A 22,850-nucleotide genomic window follows, 5' to 3' on the forward strand; every position below is an offset into this window, starting at 1 on the left:
AGAACAAGCTGAAAGCCGAAGTCATGCATGCGAACTGATGGGATAAAGACCAAGCAGCCTCATGTGCCTAGAAGCAGGAGAGATTACGGAAATAAAAGATGGGAAAATTAAGAGGATGATCAAAAGAGTCTTTTGAAAAACAACCCTGAAGAGGTTTATGAGGGTCACAAAAAAGCTGGGGTAAGATCTGCTCTAATCCCAGGTCAACTAGAGACCTTTCCTGGGCTCTGGACAAGTCACACCACTCCACTGCCTTTCCTTCTATGATATGGAAAGAACGAGAAATACACTCCTGTTCAGTAGAACATTTAGTGAGCACGGCAATGATATCTCAAGGAAAGAGAGGCTGCACGGGGAGTCGGTGGAGAAACTGAGGCCGAGGGTTTCCTGATTCCCGCATCAGAGAGGGCTGGCTGATCGAGCTGCGATAATAAACAACCCTAAATCTCAGCTGCTTAAAGCAAGGGTTTCCTGGCCTTCCCTCGTCTCCAGCTCATCCTCACTCCTGACCAGAACAGCTCTATCTGCAGTTTCATCACTTGCCATGGCAGAGGCAGTGAGCGCGTAGAAGCACACTGGCTGTTAATTCTTCAAACCAGAAGAGACTGCATCACTTCTGTTCAAGTTTCATGATCAAAGCAAGTCATCTGGCCAAACCTATCTTCAAGGGGATGCAAGGTATGTATTTGTGAAGTGAACAGGGACTATGTGGTGATCAGTACTAGTGATGACCTAGGGTCTCCCTCATCAACAGAATGGCAAGGGACAACTGCTGGATGCTTCTGAGGGTAGTGACCCCAGAGTTTGCCACCCTAAAAATGATCCAACATCAAGTCCATCAATTTCGTACAGACCTGCTCCACGCGGGAAAGAGACCGCGCTGAACATAAGAGAAGAGGAGGAAGCTTGGAAGAAGAACTACAGCCCGCACACCCCTTACCCATCTGCAATCACAGGTGGTGGTGCCCCGGACTCTCTCGTCCCTAACGCCCAGCCTTGGTGCAGTGCGCCCTCCTCCCTGGATCCCAGCCAACCCCGGAGTCACCGCTGAACAGGGCTCAGAAGAGATCGGGCAGCGGCCTTCTCTCCCACTCACCTTCCTTCTGTTTCCTCCACTGGAACTCCAACACTACATCGTCGTGGCCCACAAAGGTGTGGACTGGGGTGTTCAAGTCAAAGACGTTCCACAAGAGAAGACTATTCTCCCTCCGAAGTTGAGGAACCATCACAGTCACTAATCCATTGCTGAAAGGCTACAGCAATAAAGGGAAAAGCAGGTCATTATTCCAGGGAAATTTAGCTGCGTCTTCAGTTACCAAAGTTGAAATTCTTTTTTAACTAAAATAAATTGGACGATAGAAGGTTCCAACCCATTTGGGGAAAATCTTTCCATATACCATAAGTTGACTATCATATCTACTTTTCTTTTAGTTTTTTTACTTTGTCTTTGCTTCTAGAAGGGACTACCGTAAGTAAAAAAAAATAAAGATGAGCCTAATACTTGGAGAACTTTTAAAATATTCTAAAATAAGCAAATGGCTCTGACTGTTGCACACTGGAACATACTGTTTCACATCCTAGCTCCTCTCCCTGAGCTCCCTCTAAGAGTTACTGAGTGCTTTCCCAGAGTGAGCACACAAGACACAGTGGGGACAAGTCCAGAGCAGCAAGCGTAATTCCTGCCCCGTGGAAATGCACCAGGGGCACGCCATCTACACAAAGCATAACCTTCCCATTGCCCCAAATACTACAGCCATTCAAAGGAAAACCTTCCAGCCTGAGGTCTGACAGGTTTTACTTATCAACACCCAATCTGCTAGGTAGCTAAGGGGCCCTTTTGATTGATAATTAGACATTGTTGGGAAATAAACTACCGTGTTACCTAAGAGCACATTTATCTCTACCTCCCCTCCGGGCAGCACCCCTAGACGTCTTCGCTTATTTTTTTAAAGCAAATATATTAATCCAGAGAAGTATTTAAATTCATAAGAACAATATCTGATTTCTTGACAAGTTTTCCCCGATGCAAAAGCCACTTAATACCCAAATCATCCTCCATGCTCTACAATGCCCCAGGGTGACAGCCTAATATATAAAGGTAGCTTTATACACTCCCGTGCTCCCTTTCAAACTGATGTTAAAAGAAGTATATTACCTCTGATCAGCAGCCATCAATGCGGCGATGAAAAATTTGTTGGAAGGTTGATAATAGCCTGCCCCCTATATTCGTAGCATGGTTTATAAAGCATTTTCATATACAATTTTTCAAAAGGAAGGCACATTGTGCATGTTTCTAAATGCTACTGAGTTAAAATTCATACTTTAAAATGGTAAACTTTATCACAATGAAAAAGGAAGGCATGGTAAAAATTATTATTCAGATTCCACAGAGGAGAAAATCACTGCTCAAAAACATCAAGTGGCTTGCCCAAGGGCACACAAATATTAAATAAATCATTGCAGCATTATTCACAAAAGCCAAAATAGGAAAATAACCTAAGTGGCTATCAACAGATAAATGGATAAAGATTTGCTATATGCGATGGAATATTATTCAGCCATGAGAAAGAAGGAAATCCCATCATTTAGCACAACATGATGGACCTTGAGGGCATTATGCTAAGTGAAATAAATCAGAGAAAGACAAATACTGTATGATATCGCTTACATGCGGAATCTAAAAAAGCTGAACTCACAGAAACAGAGAGCAGGATGGCGGTTACCAGGGGCTGAGGGGTAGGGAAATGGGGGAGCTGTCATTCAGAGTTCAAACTTCCAGTTATTAGATAAATAAGTTCTGGGGAACTAATGTACAGCATAGTGAGTATAGTTAATAATAATGTATTATATACTTAAAAACTGCTAATGCTAAGAGATTAGATCTTAAATGTTCTCATCACAAGAAATAAATGGTCATTAAGTGAGGCGACAGAGGTGTTAGCTAATGCTATGGGTAGTAATCGGTTTGCGACGTATAAGTGTATCAAATCACCATGCTGTATACCTTGAACTTACACAATGTTATATGTCAATGATATCTCAATAAAGCTAGGGAAAAAATTAAAAGGCATTATTGGGCCTAAAACCCAGGTCTTCTGAATCCAAAGCCAGAGTTCTTTCCAACACAATCCACTGACTACGAGCCGCTCAATCCTCTGCTCCCAGTTCATCCTCTTCCCCCGCCATCAGTGACCGCGTTCACACTGCCTAGCTTCCCAGTCTGGCTGTGGTTAGCAATTCTAGTATAGATGCTTATCAACATTCCAAGGGCAAATTTTTAAATGGATAACACCTTTTATGCCATCACGACCATCCCTTTCCCACCCATAGATCAAGACAGAAAGAGAAAACTGCCTCACAAAGAAAATAGCCTTTGGTCTCTTGTGTTTGGAACACGGAGATGGAAGAAGGTTCCTACCACCAGACAGGTGTCACACTCACAGTGTATCTGGCCTTCCAGACAGGCACCTGGCAAGGGAGAATATTGAGGTATTTCCGAGGCTGGCGGTAATCCCAGAACTGGAACAAAGCAAGCAGGATGTCTTGTGAAATAAATGGCATTAAAAAAAAACTCAACTATTGTAATAAGCATAGCCTTCAAATCATTGCTTTCTGTCCTCTAAAGATACATCTCAATAGTGCATTTCAGTCAGCCCCCACAGCCATGAGCCTGTGACACAGACACAAAAAACACCTCCCTTTCACATTTATAAACATTACAGGAGAATTTTCGGATTTCATGAGGACCACCCCTCAGGGCAGACCACTGCCAGCTTACCGATGAAACAATCTTCGCAGTAGAAAGGTGAGAGTGACATTGTTTTACCCTATATCACTTTTATACCATGTAGGGTAATTTAATAACGATAACTGAAATGTGCTGACTACTTACTGCATTTCAGACAGATGTTTAGAGTTTTAAAATTATCAGCCCATTTAATCTTTACAACAACCATATAATGGCTGTCATTAATCTCTTTTGCAAATGAAGAAGCTACATTACTAAACCATGTAACTTGCCCAAGGTCACACAGGAAAAAGGTGGCTGTACGCCTGTGTACCACCCACTCGTGTACACACTCATTCATCCTGCCAGCATGGAAGGTGTGGCACTTGCCATGATGATTAACAAAATCAATCCTTTAAAAAAAAAAAAAAACTGGTTTTTTAAATTTAAATATACTTATTAATTAGTGACAATTATAACATATAACTGATGGGATAAATTAACTAGAGGACTCTAGGGATCTGACAAAGTCCTGTTTGTAACACATTCTTATTCTCAAGGCAACAGTGGTAGAACATTATGAAATGATTACATGTTATTCATAAATAGGGGAATTCACTCAGTTTCACTGATAAGAGTTGGTTAATATAATAAATTAATCAGAGCCATGCCGTCCTCCCATCCACAGGTGATTTCGGCTTTTCTCTCACCGCTGACGAAGGCTCCGTGCTACGAGCTACAGATCAAAAAGTAAGTTTTCTGAGGAAACACCAGAAAGGCCTCAATCAAGAAAGAAAGAACCAGGGTCTTAAACAGCCTCATGGATACAGGATTCTCAATAAGGCTAACCTTGACCCATGGGCAGACACACATCTGTCAGGATGTACCGAAGGGTTCCTGTCTGGATTTTCAGGACCCTTAGTATAGAAGAAGGCAATTTTGTAAAATAGACTGCTTAAACCAACATCAGGAAAACAACAATTATCAAAAATGATCTGAACTAATTTCATTGTGGTTAATGTTCTATTTTTAATGGCCATGAAGGAAAATCCTTTTATTTCTTCTTAATCTAGCTCTAACCTCAATTCAACAGTTTTACAGTTTAACAATTTATAAACTGAAGTGAAACACTCATTCAATGATATCTTGTTCCAGCTGACCCCACAGAATTCAGAAAATAAAAATACAATGAAAATTATTACTACAAATTATAAGCTAATAAATTGTCAGCTAAACATAAGAAAATGATTAAGTAGGGGGGAAATGACATATTCATCCTTATCTACAAATTGCTAAAAACAATGGTTGAATATTATGCAAAGTGCTTCTAAATTACTTTTTACGATTGTTGTATACATTCAATAAAAACTGTCTTCCTTCCTACAATGTAGTAAAATAAATAAAATACCATGCCAAAAATTTCATTTAATTTATAAGCTAACTAGTAAGGAACACGGACTGCGTTTCATCCATGGAACTAGCCTGTTACCTGCTTTATTATCTATGGAATCCCAGCCTGACAGGTAGTAAAGATGTCACTGAACACTGACAAACCTAAGGACCTCAAAGAAAGAGGCCGGTTCATGAACTTGGGAGACAAACTGATCGGAGTATGGGGACAAAAATCCCCAAATCCAAAACAAACCAACTAACCAAAAAAAAAAAAAACCACTTCTGGCACATAAAAGTAAATTACAACCCTAAGGGATTTACAAACCTCAAGACAGAAGTTAACTTTTTAAGACTTAGTGTATGATTCTATTTTTGTTAACCATACCAAAAAAAGACATTGTACACGCCTATATAAACAAAACAAGGCATTAAATTAGTAATTGCTAAGCAAACTTCTGTGGTCCTTCCATGTGGAAGGACCTGACCACAAGGAGGAACTGGAGTGTGAAGCTGACTCTGTGCCCTGCATCCTTCTGAACAAGGGTGCACATCACACGCCAGTCAGAAAGGAAAACAATAAGAAACACTGCACTCTGATGAAGACTAAAAATAACAGGGTCACCGAAAGACATAAAACCGTGAGCATTTCCTGTAAGTTAGAGAATGTCTAATAAAACAACTCTATCCCCGACTTTCGCAATGCCGATATCTGAATGCCATAATTTTGCAGATATAATCACGTGAGAAAACTGCTGTGTTTCACTCCAGACAGACTAATCGTAAACTTGGGAACCTGAACAATTCTGTGGGTGTTCCTCCTTTACTTTACATCTGTAGTGTTTTTTGATGAGCCAGTCTTTCTGATATCTGACTTCCCGGCAACTTATTTGCAAGTAAATCCCTTTTCCTTTCTAAATGCTTTTGTCTCTGACTTGCTTCCACAAAGGGAAAGAAGAAAACTCTCTGAACAAAGTCCAGGAGCCATATCAGATATATGCCACTATATCATTCCTGCTGGTCTACATAACCAGGTTTACTTGCCCAGCTCCCCAAGAAGCATATGCATCCCTGACATGCACACACTATGCTAATATGCTGTAGCTTTCCTTCCAAAGAAAGTGCTATCACGCAATCTGATGCCTCCCAACACAGCTCCCCCAAATGTACCAGTGGGAACCACTCACCTTGACAGAGTTGTCTTGGCTGGAGGTAGCAAGAATGTGCTCGCTGTCTGGGTGCCAGTCCAGGCCATGGATTTTGGAAAGGTGGGCTGCTAGATATTCCACTGCTATACTGGGTTTCTGCAAAGGATCAGCACTGAGCGTTGTCAATTTAGAAAGAACTTATTGAGTGTATACCACATAACAGTTTGCTGAGTACTGAGTGGGGATATAAGAACACTACTGGATACCACTTCTATCCATAAGAAACTCCACTTTGTTTTGTTTAAAAATAGCAAAATGACAACAAAAAGACTAATCTAGCTCTCCAAGCATGCTCTGTATATGGGCCAGTGAGCATCATCTCCTTCTGCTCCAGCCCATACATGGCTTTAACAAAGGATACTTTTCCTTTTTAGTAGCATGGTCTGCGACTCCTGCTCCCCTTCCTCACAATCACCTAAGAGGGGCTGTGACATCCAAACAGGTCCAACCTCAATCCTGAGGCTAAACTCACCAATCTTAAAGTGACCAAGGCCCCAAAAAGAGAATGAACACATATCACAAAATAATACATGATTAATAAGCATATTTAAAACAAACTGAGAAAACCTAGAAACATACATTAAAACAAGACCTTTTTTAACTATCAAATTAGAAGATATATGTAAATAATACTCAGTGAGGCTTCATTTGTAACTGCTGGTGTACATATAAAGTAGTACAACCTTTTGGGGAAAAATCTGACAAATTTATCAAGAGATTTAAAGTTTTCCTTTCTTAAAGGAATATTCCAAATTCAAAAAAAGCTTTAGATACAAAAGATGTTCATCCTAGTGTTATCTGGAACACAAGAAAACCAGAAATGACACAAATAGGAAGTGGAGAGTAATTAAATTTTAAAATCAATTACAGTATAACTATCTGATACAATATGATATAGCCATTAAAAGTTATACTTAGAGGTTATAACATGGGGAAAATGCATATGTTGTAATGTTAAATGAAAAAAGTATATACATAACTATGTACTTAATGTGATAAGCCATATTTTTAAAAAAGCATAACACCAAAATGTTAGCATTTGTCTCTGGGTAATAGGACGATGAATGATTTTTACTTTTTCTTTCATATTTTCTACAAAGAGCATCTATTACTCCTATAATTAGCATTAGTCTCTGAGGTTAAGAGTACAGTCTCCACAACCAGCTTCCCTGAATTCAAATCCCACAACACACTGTCCACAGTATACTCATCTGCAGAACAGGGATAAAAATTGTACCTACTTAAAGGCTAGTCATAAAGAGTAATGAATCAATACATATAAAGTTCTCAGAACAATGCCTGACATAATAAATGCTCAGTAAACATTAGTATTATTAGTCAGTGTGAGTTGAAATGAAATCCAACATTATCACTCATACTGTACTTTTTAAAGTCTCTGATGCTTGCTGCCAGTGCTGGTATGACAGTAGAAAGTGCCAGAGTAGTAAAAATATGACCAACAAGTTTTACAATCCATCTGAGCAGAATCCCTAAGTATTGATAGCCAAAAATAAAGTTAAAACCCTTTAAACAAAACAGATAAAAGGCTTGCTGAGGGAAGTCAGGGTTGTTAGCGGACCAACGAGAGGACTAGGAAGGAAGAGTTTGGCAGTACATTTCTACAAGATAAGGAAAACAGGTATTGACAGAGTTCATGGCTAAATACCAAACTGTTTATTTGCCTATGGCTCTGAAAACAGTCCATAGCAAAGACAAATAACCAAACACTTTATTTAAACCATTTGCTATATTTAAATGCTATACTAATAACAAAAGGAATAAAACCAATCAATATAAGAAATAAAGGAGTGGGGGGGAATGGCAATTACCACACTGGACTAAAAGGACAGAGACAAAAACTAACATATGGAAGATGTACCTGTCCAACCTCTACTTATAAAATCACCTTCTCACCTAAGAGCTACCTAAGGCGGAGGGCTTCGACCAACACTTCCTCCCCAGAAGGTCCTGGCACCTAATCCAGCCAACTCCCAATCTCTGCTTCACTTCCTTCCCCTCCCTCCAACTGTTGAGACCTTACTGCCGGCTAGAAGGGGAAGAGAGCAGGGTGGCTGGCAGCAAAGCTGAGGCTTTCCAGTCTGCACCTGAGTTGGGACAGCCCCTGAACAAGTTTCAGAAAAAACCCAAGGTAGGTGCTCCCCATAGAGGCTGAGGATCTCTAGCCTCAGGTTTCACACAGCAAGAAGCAGTATTTATACCCCAGATCTTACAGAAGCCAATTACTCTCTACGTCATTCCCTCTGGCAGTTAGCGATGGGGTAGGCCCATTCCCTGTGTCATTATTTTCACTGATGCAAACATACCAAATTTCCAACAGACTTTCCATTACAGAGCAGCCTGGGACCCTGGCACCTCTTTCATGCCTGTCAGTTACACAGGCTGCTGCAGGGAGAACACATGGTCTGCAGGCCCTCTTGGGACTGATGGCACAGCTAGGCTTCTGAGGGAGAATATGAACGTACTGAGGACCCTCCCTCGATGGTTTATACCAGAGGTATTCTGAATGGTATACATCCTAGGACTACTTTTCACTTTGCAGTCTGGGGCAGCTGACCATACTAGATTAGTGTCCAGTCCCCCAGGCTTGACCTCCTCAATGATACGCTCATTATTATTATCATCTTTACTTTGAAGATAAAGGAACAGAGGCCTGGAGAAGTTTAGTGGCTCAACTGATACCATACTTAGGAGGTAGCAAAGTGAGAATCTAACTTCAGTCAGGCCAAGTTCATTTTCTTAACCACCAATCATAATGCCTCGCTTCCCTATCTTCCTTCAACACCAGTTTGATCAGGAAGCAAATGTTATCTGGTACGATGATCTTAAAATGGCAATTTACCACGCTGCATAGGGCACCCTACACTCTTGAGGCAAGCCTGGCTACTCATAACAACATCCTCTTCTCACCCTCTGGGAGGGAAAGAAGGCCAGCTGGGGAGAAGGAGAGGTTACTCACCCGCTTGTCCCAAATGCGCACATCCCCGTCATGACTGGTGGCAAGGCAATTGGCATTTTTTTTATTCCATTTGACCTGTGAGGCACCCGCTGCAAAGAAAAATCAGGGGAAGAAAGCTGCTGCCTTCAACAACCTCAGAACCAGAGGGAGCACATCCAGGGGAGCTGGATAATGAGTTCTAGTTGAATAAGCACAGAACCCTTCAAGTCTCTCTGACTGCACCAACTCCATCATTAAAGAGAAAATGAAGCCCCAAAAATAAATGAATTAAATAACACATGGGAACAGGATCAGAGTCACATAATTGAGGCAATAACTTCCCTTAGGAAAAAACCTATAGGTTATCTCAGAGCAGCATCCGGGGGAAATGTAGTTTCTTAGCAAGCAGAGGGTGAGCATGGCTCTGCAGGTTGGTAATTGACTCATTGCACAACCTGGCTCCTCATTCATCATCTCCGAAGACCATGCCTGCGCTCCCAACCAGGAGAGCCTCAGCTCAGCACCTGCTCCTCCCCCAACCCCGTTTTTTTGTTTTTGTTTTTTGTTTTTTTTTTTTAGAGAGACAGTCTAGAAAGAACAAAGCCCACAGCTGAAGCTAGATGAATAAGCTCCAGTGTTGCCCGATTCTGCCCTCAGAAGGTTATGTGCACCCCTACCCCCATCTCCCCATCAGCAGTTAGACATGGCCATCGGCCCTGTGCTGAGTCAGCACAAAGGACACCCTGGCACCGTGTGAACTCAGGCCTTTCCAACTCTGCCAATACATAGAGGTTAACAATGAAAAAGGAGCAACTTAAGAGAGGAGGCGCACTGTAAGATGTCAGAAGGGGCTGAGACGTTTGGAAAACTGGACTATAACAGTAATTCTAGCTGTCTCTTAAAAATAATCGGGTTAATTAAGAACCAAACAATGGCCCACCCTCCCTCCCGCCTCTTCTTGTCCTCCGCTCAGACAACACATGACATTCTGCTTTGACGCCTCTCCCTTTTGGTGGGTGGTTATTACTGGGGACACCATAGTAGATCCAGGGTTTTGGAGAACAATCTGACCCAGGAAGTCGAGAGAGTGTGATAGATAAAGCAAGGACTTAGGATCTAACAGGAAATAGAGTTAAGACCCAGGATTTATCCTTTCTTGGTTTTGGTGAGGATATTTGTTTGTCTGTTCTTTTTTTTTCCCTTGAGTCATTCAAGCACAAGTGGTGGAGACCCCTTAAGATGAAGGAAGGAAGCGAGCGTATTACTTAAGAGACCCAGTTTTGTTTTGGTTTTTTGGCAAGAAAACATATCAGCTAGAGAATGAGTAAGAAGAGCCTGCTCCACTTCCTCATGATGGTGCTTTGATAAGTTCCGAGAAAACACTTTTCCCAGTGGGGGAGCGTGGGGTCTATCAGACCAGGAAACCTCCCAAACATTCACCCTGCTCTGCTAAGTCATGACATCAGGGTCAAACAGAGGTCCCAGCCTGTAAGATTTCCAGACACAGAGAACAACACTCTGGAGCATACCCAGACATGCTCTCACTGACGCCCTACTCCGAAGGCACGAACAAGGTACTCCCGGAGAGATGGGGACCACAGATGTGGGGAGCAGCAGCATCCAAGGCTGCACCTCTCAGGGAAGATTACATGGGGCAGCCTACAAAGGTCCACAAGCCTCTCAGCTGCCTCTTTTCTCCCAGGGCAGCCTTCCTATCACTGAGAAACCTCGCCGAGGTGCAAAAAGGAAAGAAGTCTCCTATTTCTATTTTTTTAAAGGATCTATAACAGAAAAGAAAGCAATTAGAATAAGTGGGCTGAAAAAAAAAGAACTGCCTTTATTCATAGGGTTCCTCTATGACCAATCTAACTTAGAAACCTGTTACATGGAAATGACAAAGTCAGAGGAACGTGATTGAGGCAGTTACAGACTGCTTGTGTTTTTATTCAGATGGATGTCCTCTGCAACGTCTGTGGACCATCCTACGTCTGAGACTATAAGTGCCTAAAAGTGTGGGGGTGGGGGGACATCAGATCACAAGGACTGTTAAGCCCTGGGCACAAAGGCACAGTGCTTGATTCCTACATCCAAGTATCAAATATTTATGAAGCATTCCCTTGGGTCAGGCACACATGCTGACCTTGTTCTATAGCACCGAATCAGACAGACATAGTCTCTAACCTCACAGACAATCTGGCTGCTTAATAGAGTCGTGATGCTAAATGCCTTTAAATGATGAAGTATGGAGGTGTGGGGAAAAAGAGAAGAATCATGTAATCATTTTGGAACAAACAGCAAACGGGAATTCAAATGTAACAAGAAGATACAAAGGAACAGTATTTAAGAACCAGATAATATAAGTTTTTGGGCTTCATCACGGTGAATAAGGTACACCAGGTTCTATACCCAAGTTCAATTTTCAGGAAGTAGCGGGAACACTCCACGAAAGCTCCAGTTCAGAATCCCAAATATAGTCAATTCCAACTGAGCAATGAAAACAGATCAGAAAGTAATTTCGAAGACTCAGTGCATCCATATGACATGATACCATGGAGACACAATCGCCACCATCTAGATTGTAGAGAAACCACCGGAACAAACAACCTAGTTTCTTCAATAAATTAACTGCAGGGAATGAAAAACAAACAAACCAAAAAAAGAGAGGAAGAAGAACCCCAAGAGAAGAGAGAAAGAGAGAGATTTGGGGAAATTTGAATACTGCTTAAATATTTCATAATAAAGAGCTATTGTTAATATTTTTAGGTAGATTAATGGTACTGTGATTATGTTTTTTTTAAAGGATTCCTCTCTTACAAAAATACTTACTGAAATATTTGTTGATGAAATGATGATAACGAGGATTTAAAATAATGCTTCAAAATAATCCCCAAGAGGATGGGGTGGGGCGGTGGGACAGTGGGTGGAGGAAGATAAGATTGGCCACACATTGACGACTGTGATACTAGACGATGAACAGAAGGCAGTTCATTTTCCTCTATTTTTATAAACATTTGAAAGTTTCTACAATAGAACACACCAATTTGGTTCCTGTCCTTGAATTCAGACGTAAGTTCCTGACCAAAATCAACAACAGTCCTGACTCTAAATTCTAAGAGCAGCCTGAAGCAAGCCCCTTGCAATGTGGGACTTATAATTCCACCCAGCCATGATGAAGATGGGGTGTGGGGTGGTCAGTGTGAGAGAAGGGATGGAAGGAATGGAATGAAGACAAGCCGGGGGAATATACACTCACCTACGGCAGACAGTGCAATGGTAGGTTTCCTTGTGTCTCTGAAATATAAAAGTAGGAAATCAAATGCCCAATTCATATGCCATCATCCACCTCTGCATGCATTTCTTCACTTTCCTATCCGTGGGTACTTAGAGTTCAGTAGGAATAGGAGGGCCTTAAAAAGAGTGTAAAGAGAAGCCTATCTCTTTCCAGGTAGATGAAGTTTGTCAGTCACTTCAATTGTGGCCAAGTCTGAATTTCAAATCATACAGCCATATCCACAGAAAATGAGTTACATGATTTAGCACAGCCTGGGTGACTCTGATGTAGGAGAGGAAAAAGCCAAAAGAATACCTTCCTGGTGTCATTCCTCCTAATGGAACAAGGGGACGGTCATGGAGGCGTAACTGTGCAAGAACCTCCCCAACAGCATTTCAAAGGTGGAGTGGAAAACTACTCTGGATGTTCACAACAGCCAAGAGGTAGAAGCAACCCAAGTGCCCGTGACCGATGAATGGATAAACAAAACGTGGTATACACATACGATGGAACGTCATTAGGCCTTAAAAAGGAAGGAAATCCTGTCCACGTGCTACGACATAGATGAACCTTGAGGACTTGATGCCAAGTGAAATAAGTCAGTCCTGAAGGAATGAGTACTGTACAATCCTGCTTATTTGGGGTCCCTGGAGTAGTCAAACTCACAGAGACAGAAAAGTAGAACGGTGGTCGCCAGGGGCCACTGGCGGGGGCGGGAGGGTTGAGAGGTTGTTGTTTACTGCGTACAACAGTTTCAGCTCTGCAAGATGAAAACATTCTGGAGATGTGTTGCGCAGCCATGTGAGTATACTAACACTACTGACTGTATACTTCGAAATGGTGAGGACGGTAAATTTTATGTTTTATAACAACTAAAAACAAAAAACAAAAAAAAAAAACCTATTCCTAGATACAACGGGAGACTCTTGGAGAGGTTTATGGTTAACTACAAATGGTGAAATGACAGAACTGAGCGGCACCCTAGGGCTGGGAGGGCCAGACAAGGCCCATCTGCAGCTCCCGCTAACTATTTAGAAAACCTGAAAAGGAATTGTCAGTTCTGTGTCTTTTCATCTTTAAGTTATAAAAACAATTGTCTCATGTAAATGAAGCATATCCTAACCCAGCCCCATAGCTCCCTGGAGGGTCTGTTTCTTTAAGAGCTTCTCTCTTCCATTTCCCCAGATTTTGTTCTTTGCTTCCTCAGGCTCTGCCTTTAACTAATCACCTCTGAAGCGCTAATCTGCATGGAACACAGAAGTCAGCAGACTCACCCTTACTCCCTAAGAATCCCTTTCGCTGGTCTGTCAGGTTTGTCACGCCTCAATGCCCGGGTTTTCTTCCACCTTTCAGTGTAAAATCGCACAAATCCATTGCCATATCGGAGCACAAGAGCCTCGTGAGGGGAAAGGGTGTCCCATCTGGGGAACTCTACAGACTAGACCCTCTAGATCATCACCTCTGTTACAGCAAAGGGAACTTTTCTCTACAGAGAGAGAGGGGAATAGACATTTATTAAGAACTTAAAACACGCCGGGCCCTAGGCCGGGCGCTCTTTATTCTTCACTCCATGAAGAGTAACCCTACCAGGCGGCTCTCGGCCCCCTTTTACAAATGGGGAACTGAAGCCTCACAAAGAGCAAGTAAAGATCTGAGCAGACGTGTCTGTAGCACTGCCTGCTGTAGCAGAAGTGTGTCTGACCATCAAAATCCCTCCACCCTCACTTGCCACTTCAGTAAACTCCAGCCTGACTTCCAAATGCCAGGATCTGTGTGTCTTTGCCAAAGGATCTGTCTGGCTCGCGAAGCCCCTTTTGCAAACCTTTGTGACGAGAATGAAATGCCAGGGAATTAAGGCCCCCGGGGGTAACCAGTGACTGACAGTGGACATCACCCCCACTTCCTGCCCTCAGGGGTGGAACTCCCTCCTCTGAGGAGGGAGTTTTACACTAGTACCTAGTGGTCCCCAGTAAGGCTAAGCCTCACCTGCTCACAATGGTACCCAGGTGGATAATGCACCCTCTATTTGTGGCCCTCTCGATCCTGTCTCTCTTTTCCATCCCCCTATGGAGTTTCTCTCACCTCCTAAATCACGTACCCCTCTCTCGGGGTCTTCATTTAGGGGAAACCAAACCAAGACACCTGATCTCTAAGACGAAGGTCTCAGATTGTCCCACAACCAAGTGGTTATGCCTCTTAATTGTTCTTACTTGATATCCCAAATGTAGATGTAGGTGTCCACGGAGCTGGTAACCAGGAGATCTGGCTCAAACACTGCCCAGTCCAAGTCACTGGGAATACAGGAAATAAACAGGACAACAACATAGAGAAAAAATTCAGTCTGGTTCCAAAGCAGTAGCAGATTTAGTCTCTAGTAGCTTCAGAAAGTCTCTGTGAATGGGCCTCTCAATATGGTTTAAGCTGAGAGTCTCCAAAGCTCTTTGGGAATGAACAAGATTTAACTGAGCTCCAAAGGAAACTTTCAGGTTCTTCCCTTTGTCATCACTAGCTATGGAGCATTTCAACTCCACACACACACACACACACACACACACACACACACACACACACAAAACAAAGGAAAAACACATAAAGCAATTTTTAACTTACCATGTTCTAAATCAGACTCAACCACAGGTACCTTGAGTAAACCTCACATCTCTTAAAGCAGTGGGAAACTGCCACGTTGCCATATGGCTTTCAAGGGCAGGCCTCCGGTCCCCTTACTTGTGCCCTCCCCCCTAGAAAGGCAGTTACCACAGGAACAGTTGGCACAGGCTGAGGATCTAGCCTTTCTCATCACTCCTCAGGTCCACTTCACCACTCCTGCGCTCTCTGCTGCTACCTCCCAGGACAAATTTTCCCCACCCAGAAACAGTGATCCAGGGCAAGGGTGGGTCGAGGAACACTCCAGAAGCCAATGGAAGGCCACAAGTGTACGGCAACTGTGCAGCTGGACAATGGCCTATGAGGCAGGCTCCCACGGCTGTCGGAGAAAGAGCACGAGGCTGCCCCGATGTCTCTGTACTCGTGGGCACTGCCGACTGTGACCTGAGGGACGCCTCTGGCATAACTCTGTCTCCCTCTTGAGGCAAAGATCAGCTCTAATCTGTACTCTGGGCCAGGCTCTACCTGTCTAAGTTTCTGGGATCGGGGTTAACACTGCACAGATGCTGGTTCCCAAACACCAGCTGCTCTTCGCTGTCCAAGCCATCACCTCAGGGCAAGCCTCCGACCTAACAGCCACCCGGGGCCAACACGACACAGACAGTCAAGCTGTGGAGAAGGTTGTGACGAAGCAACACAGTCCAGGGAACCATGGAGGGCTGGCGCCTACCTGATGACACGAGTGTGGCCCTGTAAGGTTGTGCCAACCTCCCCACTGCCGTCCTTCCACTTATACAGGTCGACCCGCTGGTTACTCTGAAAAGAAACAAGGCAAAGAAGGCAGCGGGCAGCACAGCTGGACTCACGCTCTCCCGCCAGTCTGCGCGAGGCCGAGCAGGGGGAGCCACGTAGAAAGCAACTTGCAACGATCCTACAGGTTGAACTTTTTAAAAAAGCCATCGGAAATACGTACGATTAATATCTGAGCTAACCTCAGCTCAGTACAAGGACTCTGAATTTCAAAACAGAAAGGCACTGCTATCTTCAAAATGAACCCGTCTTGAAAAATTTCAGCTAAGCTGAAGCTACAAATGCACCACTGAGTATGTGAGTTATGGTAACGAACTTGTCCCCCAACCACTAGGAGAACCTCCTCCCCGCTCTGGAGGTCACGCACCCATCTCCCCGGCTGCTGTCGCACTAGATTTTTTTCAGCTCACTCTTCCCATTATCAAATGCCTAGAGTCTATCTACCACACTTATAAAGCAGAGGCACAAGAAAGAAAACAGAAACACCACCAAAGGGGTGTCCTAGAAGGCAAAATTACACAGACTCTTTAAACTGGTCTGTATGGAATTTCTTAAAGATCTAAGCAGAAAGATACAGAGAAAATGGGCCAGAAGAAACCACGACTACAACAGAAAAAGATAAGAAGAAAAAGGTTTGATTAAACTATATTTCACTTAAACAAACCAGCAAAAGCTCCCTAACAATCATGAGCTCATGAAACAAACTAAAAGTGAATAAAGATTACTAATAGGCCATTTAATAATTTCTGAACTGATATATATAAAACCGATTTTCATTACAGCTCAGAGTCAGATAGATATATAGAGTTCTGAGATTTTTATCCTGAAATGCCAGATTCCAATTCTAAATAGGTAAAATTCCTGTGAAAAGGTTAGGATTCGAAATAGCTTCCACTGGGGATAGAAGTGAAAAAAAAAGTCCCCTCATTTATAATATTATCTGCCATTTCCAGAGGGTTTGCTAGTGCCAGTCTATGAACTGGGCACCTTGGGAAACCTGCCCTCTGCTCCTTCCCACCACACTGTACACCGGTGGTGTCATCGCCCATGACAGATGAAGCACGTCTCATATAGATGAGGCAACTGAGACTCAATCAACTAAGGCTCAAAAAGAAAAAATAATCAACAAGTTGAATTTTATCAAAAATTAAAACTTTTATGTATCAAAGGACATTATCAAGAAAGAAAAAAGATAATCTACAGAACTAGAGAAAGTGTTTGCAAATCATATACCTGATAAGAGTCTAATAACAAAAGTATATAAATAACTATTATAACTCAACTGCAAAAAGACAAGTAACTCAATTCCAATTAAAACATGGGCAAAAGACTTGACTAGACATTTCTCCAAAAAAAGATATACTGATGGCCACCTGGCACGTGAAAAGATGCTAAACATCATTAGTCATTAGGGAAATGCAAATCAAAACCACAGTGAGGTACCACTGCCACCCTAGGATGGCTATCATTTAAAAAAATTTTTCAATAATAAAACAGGAAATAACTAATTTTCATGAAAATGAGGAGAAATTGGAACCTTTGTGCATTGCTGGTGGGACTATAAAACAGTTCAGCCACTGTAGAAAACAGTTTGATAGTTCCTCAAAAAGTTAAACACAGACTTACCATCTGACCCTACAATTCTACTGCTAGATATATACCACGAAGAACTGAAAACAAGTACTCAGAAAGTACATGTACACGCATATTCATATCAGCACTATGCACAAAAGCCAACCCAAACATCAATCAGTGGAAGAACGGATAAACAAAACGCAGTCTATCCGTACAATGGAATATTATTCAGACAAAAGGAATAAAGTGCTGATACATGCTACAACATGGATAAAGAAGCCAGACACAAAAGGTCATGTGTTGTATGATTCCATTTATATGAACTATCCAGAACAGATAAATCCATACAGACAGAACATGGATTGGTGGTTGCCAGGGGCTGTGGGAGGGGGAAATGGGGAGAAACTGCTTAATGGTAAATGGTCTGACGCTGAAGTGATGAATGTTTGGGAACTAGATAGACGTGGCAGTAACACAACATTGTGAACGCAATAAACGACACTATATTTTCATTTTAAAATAATCATCCTAAAAAAAAAAGGCTGTCTTTCTCGCCACTCATAAATAAATGCAGTGTTAATTCACTTGGACCGAGTACTAAGGGGTCAGCCTAAATCAGTGCTTCCCAATCAGGTCAGCCTAAATCAGTGCTTCCCAGGGGACATTTAACAATGTCTAGAAACATTTTGGGTTATCACAATTAGGGGAGAGAAGGGGATGCTAGTAGGTAGGGGTCAGGGATGCTGCTAAATCTCCCGCAGTGCACAGGACAGCCCCCGCCACAAATAATTACCTGGCCTGACTTGTCAATAGTGTCAAGGTTGAGAAACCCTAAACCAAATGAGAGGCTGAGTAGAGAGGGGAGCTAAAGGGCCTTGAGACATCAGTCAACAAAAAGAGCATCCTTCCTAACACACAGGAAAGAGGTGGAGAATGGGACAGCAGCAGACTGACTCGCCCCTTCCCCTTCAGAACAGTCCCCAAACCGGTTCAAGCTCAGACACCCACGGTTAAAGTTAGGTAGTCAGATATTATTATGGAAATGATGGGGAAGAGCAGCTTTTGAAAGGTTCCTTCAAGAGCTGACAACGTCACTCTTTTCTCAGATGCTTTCCTCTCACGGACTGTCAGTCCCAATAAGAACAGCCTCAGATAGCACTATGAATGGTCACATCTGCTGGACAATAAGAAAGGTTCCTATAGATACTGTCCTTCTGGCCCAGTGCAAAAGGAGCCAAAGATCGAGATCTCTTATTGTTCTAGGAGAACAGAATGCTGACAGAGAATCTGATGAAAGATACCAGAGATGATATGCCCAGAATTTTCTCTCGGTCATGAATCCCTTGGAAAACCTAATAAAATGTATACACCTTTTCCCTGGAAAAATTCACACATAATCAGGCACATAAAATTTTCAGACGGTCAACTGATCTAATGAATCCCAATCAAAAAAGAACCCCTTCCTTTAAGTGAAAGGGTATATGGAACCTTCTAATTCCTCTGAAAGCAGTGAAGATCAATGCCAGACCAGCTCACTAGTTTCCCCTTACAATATCTTTCATGGTCACTGACTAGTTACATTGCTGCTAATGAAAACAGGTTCTCATCAGACATGGAAATGTTTCTCTTCCAAAATGTAGATTTAATCCTTAGAAACACAAGGTCTGGCACCTATAGCACCAGCAAAACCTTTTCATATATTTTTTTCATCTGTAATTTGTCTCTATCTTCCTTCCACACCTCTTTTTCACCTGAGAAACGAGGGTTACATTCTCTTCTCTGCATAAGATATATAGCTTCCAGCCCCAGATCACACTTAAAAGCCTTTTCCTGTTCTCCTTAAGTAAGCTCACCGAAGCTGCAAAATAGTGCGCGAAGCTGTCGTGAGGGTTCCACTGCACAGCTCCAATGTCCCATTTGCTCTGGCGAGAGATCTTTCGGTGACCTTCGAAAGGGGCATCTAGATTAACGATGTACAGGAATCGGCGGCTAGGAAAACAACATCGATATTATGAAATATAATAGCATTAGCATTGAGATAGAAAAGCACATTCAGAATGACATGTGGTTTGCAAGCAGTGCTCAAAAAATCCCCAGATATATACAACTGTTCATCTCCTCTGAAAGGCACACAAGTGACAAGAGTAATTCAAGGTGGCCGTTAGACAAGCGGGTGCCATATCCCTGTGAGAATCTACCTCTGGAGACGGTCTTCCCTACCATATCCATGAAAGTCTGACTTCCTCCCACTGCACTCGGGGCTCAAACCCTGCCCCTCCCCCAGCCTCTTCCAATCCCCCAGTTAGGACAGTCACGTTTCTATGTTACTCCTAATACATGGTCTGCACTTCGACAGCAGTATTTATCTCTAGCAGAACTGCTAATGCTCAGGCTCTCGTCCCAAACCAACTGAGTGTTTGGAATACGGACCATGTCTCGAATATCTCTGTACATCCAATCCAGCATCACTAAGCAGAGTGCTTTGTACTCAATAAATGTGTACTGAATTAAACACATCACTTATCGCTTAGCCAAATATCCTATAGAAAAATCTCAAATTCCCTTGCAAGCTGGCCAACTGGAAAGGGAACTAAATTAAGTCTATCAAGAGGGTAGAAATAATAACCGAAAAATAATAATAATGAAAATAACATATGAAGTGCATATAATGCTCTTGGTGCCAATCAATGTAAAGGAACTGAAAACAGAGATGCTCTATGTTCACCTATTTTTCTTTTTTTTAGGTGAAAAATCCTTGGTGTATGAATCAACATTTCAGCAACCATCAGCCAGCCATTGATTCATTGCTGGAGAGCGCTCCAAGGCCCTGGATATCAAAGATAAGTGGGCTTAATAATGAAGAAAAAGATAAAGTCCCTGCTTGGAAAAGATAGGAAACGGAAAGTTAAGGTGGCATGTTAAACTCCAGCAGAAACCCTAGGAGGGATGGTTATGAAAGAACGCACAGGTAAGACACAAATTCACGGAACTCCTGGGACTTCTGAAAGTTGCTGCAGAACAAAGATCTGGAACCTCTGACCTCCTCCAAAGGAATCACCGAGTCCTATGGCAGGCAGGCTGGCATCTTGCCATTAGAACGAAAAACAGGAAAAGCCTAAGGGCTATACATATGGGGTGTGTGTCAACAGGAGAGTCACAGACATTCCGAAGCAAATACAGAACAGAAAGTGGGAACTTCGGGGAAAACGTGCCTGATTAAACATGTGTTTATCTTCGGGCCCCCTCTGAAGACCCACTAAAATAAGGGTAAGAACATAAAAGACAGAAACCCACAAAAACAAAGAAAATGAAAGAGGCAATGAAAAGCAGATGGATAAATGGTAACTGATCTAGAGTAAGGAAGCTAATGCCCAAGTGTCTGCAGAGAAGTGATGAGAAGCAAGCTGATCCACAGCGCCCGGCCCGCTCAGGAGCTGCGGGCTGCAGGCTGCGGGCTGCGGGCAAGAGGAAGAGAGAGAGGGCTGGACAACCAAAAGCAGAACAAAATACAAAACCGGAGACTTGTTTGAAGGAACGCTCCGGAGAGTGGTTTAAGCACACCCCACAGAGCCAGATGGCCGCCTCCCCATTCTCCTTCACCCAAGCGGAGGGTGGGTGATGTGCTTCAGAGAAATGATATCAGAGAAGCTGGGGGCTGGGACAAGGGGCACAGCAAAGTAAACGAGAGGGGCTGCGCTCAGAACGGGACGTGAAGTGCGATGTGAGACCCTCGGGCCTCTCTCCCGGCTCAGCACTCACAATGCTTAGCTTTTAGTCTTCAGACAGCGACTAGTGACAAGAGGAATCTTCCCAGGAAGAAATGACCAACTCAAGAAAGAAAAAGCAAACAAATAATAACAACAAAACCTTGGGGATAATGGCATTTGGGCACCCTCTTACAAAGGGGCCTGGTTCCCACCGGATCACCCTACAGTGAACCCCACCACCGCTCAGGTGAACAGATTCCATCACTCTCTAATATTAACAGAGCCCACGAGGATCAGCCACCAGAGGAAATCTAAAAGACAGACCAAAACAATCAAAAAAAAGAAAAAGGAAAGGAAAGAAAAAATCTAGAATTAATATTCTCAGAGGCAAAAGAGGACAATGTAAAGAACAGAGACCCAAAAAAAGAGCTCTTAGAAATTAAAATTTAAGTTGAAATCCGGTAGAAGGGTTGGAAGTTAAAGTACCAGAATGCAAAAGCAGACCAGAAGAGAACCCGTACAGGATGTGTGACACAACTAACAATAGCTCCAGAAAGAATGAGAGGAAATAGAGGAGGGGAAATTATCAAAGACACAGATTTCCAGACCGAAAGGGCCACCCAAGGTGCTAAAAATTATTCTGTATCTTAATCTGAATGGTAACCACAAAGTGTATGTCTGTAAATTTATTTAATCTATTCAGTTAAGTATATACTTTATATACATATTTAAAGTTCAAATAAGAAAATGAAAATGGTGAGCTTCAATTAAAATCATGCTGGAAAAAATCATGCTGAAAAATAATATGAATGCAATCATATCTAAGAACACCCCAAAACAGAAACACTTGCATGATTTCCATTCACGTAACCCTATTTTCTCTTAGAATGCTACGAATGGCAATATCCACATCAGTAAATGCTAAGAAGGCTAACATTTGAAACACAGTTATTGGAGGGCACCTGAGAGTATTTTATGGGTTGTTAATATAGCTATATGAGGCTAAGTATATGTTATATTTCTATTCGTTTAGATAAAATAAGCATTAATGTAAAAGGGGGGGGGGCACTGAAGGTCCCTACACATTGAATGAAAAAAGACCCACATGAAAGCAATCATGGTGAAAATTTCACACACACTGGAGATAAAGATAATACTACAGACAAAGATAGGATTTTAAAGCTTTCAAAGAGAAAAAACAGGTCACATACAGAATCCAGAATCAGAATGGCATAGGACCTCACGACAATAACTGAGAAAAAGAACTCCAAATACCAATTCGACTCAACAACTGTTGTTATATGACCATATTGGAAGGAGGGGGGGAGACAGGTATATATGCAAGAGTCACAGAGCAAAGTAAAAGTGCTAAATCCTCATTTTCTACCGCAGAAAGTCGATCTGAATAGCTATGATGGATAAATCAAGACACAGCACTATACATATACTGTTTGGAAAAATTGAGGTAATCCAAAAGAAACAACTAAAGGAGTCTCAAGTAGTTGCTTCTGGTGGGTGGGATCAGGGGTGGCCAAAAGGTGAGATACGATTCTGCTGTCTGACAATATAAGCCTTGTAATGCTACTTGACTTTTGATATG

General features: G+C 42.5%; 1 protein-coding gene across 5 annotated transcripts in view; it reads right to left on the bottom strand.

Moving 5' to 3' along the window:
• The window catches only part of WDR59 (WD repeat domain 59), a 73,616-nt gene that overhangs the window by 39,258 nt on the left and 11,508 nt on the right, over window positions 1-22,850 (bottom strand). For 3 of the 5 annotated variants that reach the window (XR_002777161.1, XM_023523138.1, XM_011379924.2), the window contains 8 exons: window positions 19,397-19,532; window positions 15,889-15,974; window positions 14,762-14,842; window positions 12,534-12,571; window positions 9,302-9,390; window positions 6,304-6,420; window positions 3,442-3,519; window positions 1,097-1,253 (listed from right to left, as the gene is read on the bottom strand). Coding sequence is in view for 4 of the 5 variants with exons in the window: in XM_023523138.1 (XP_023378906.1) it covers window positions 1,097-1,253; window positions 3,442-3,519; window positions 6,304-6,420; window positions 9,302-9,390; window positions 12,534-12,571; window positions 14,762-14,842; window positions 15,889-15,974; window positions 19,397-19,532 (782 nt within the window). In the remaining variant the exon portion in view is untranslated. The remainder of the gene's footprint in view (window positions 1-1,096; window positions 1,254-3,441; window positions 3,520-6,303; window positions 6,421-9,301; window positions 9,391-12,533; window positions 12,572-14,761; window positions 14,843-15,888; window positions 15,975-19,396; window positions 19,533-22,850) is intronic. The other 2 variants (XM_023523140.1, XM_023523139.1) reach the window with 1 other exon arrangement.

Source organism: Pteropus vampyrus, unplaced genomic scaffold, assembly GCF_000151845.1.
Source record: "Pteropus vampyrus isolate Shadow unplaced genomic scaffold, Pvam_2.0 Scaffold379, whole genome shotgun sequence".
Lineage (NCBI taxonomy): Eukaryota > Metazoa > Chordata > Mammalia > Chiroptera > Pteropodidae > Pteropus > Pteropus vampyrus.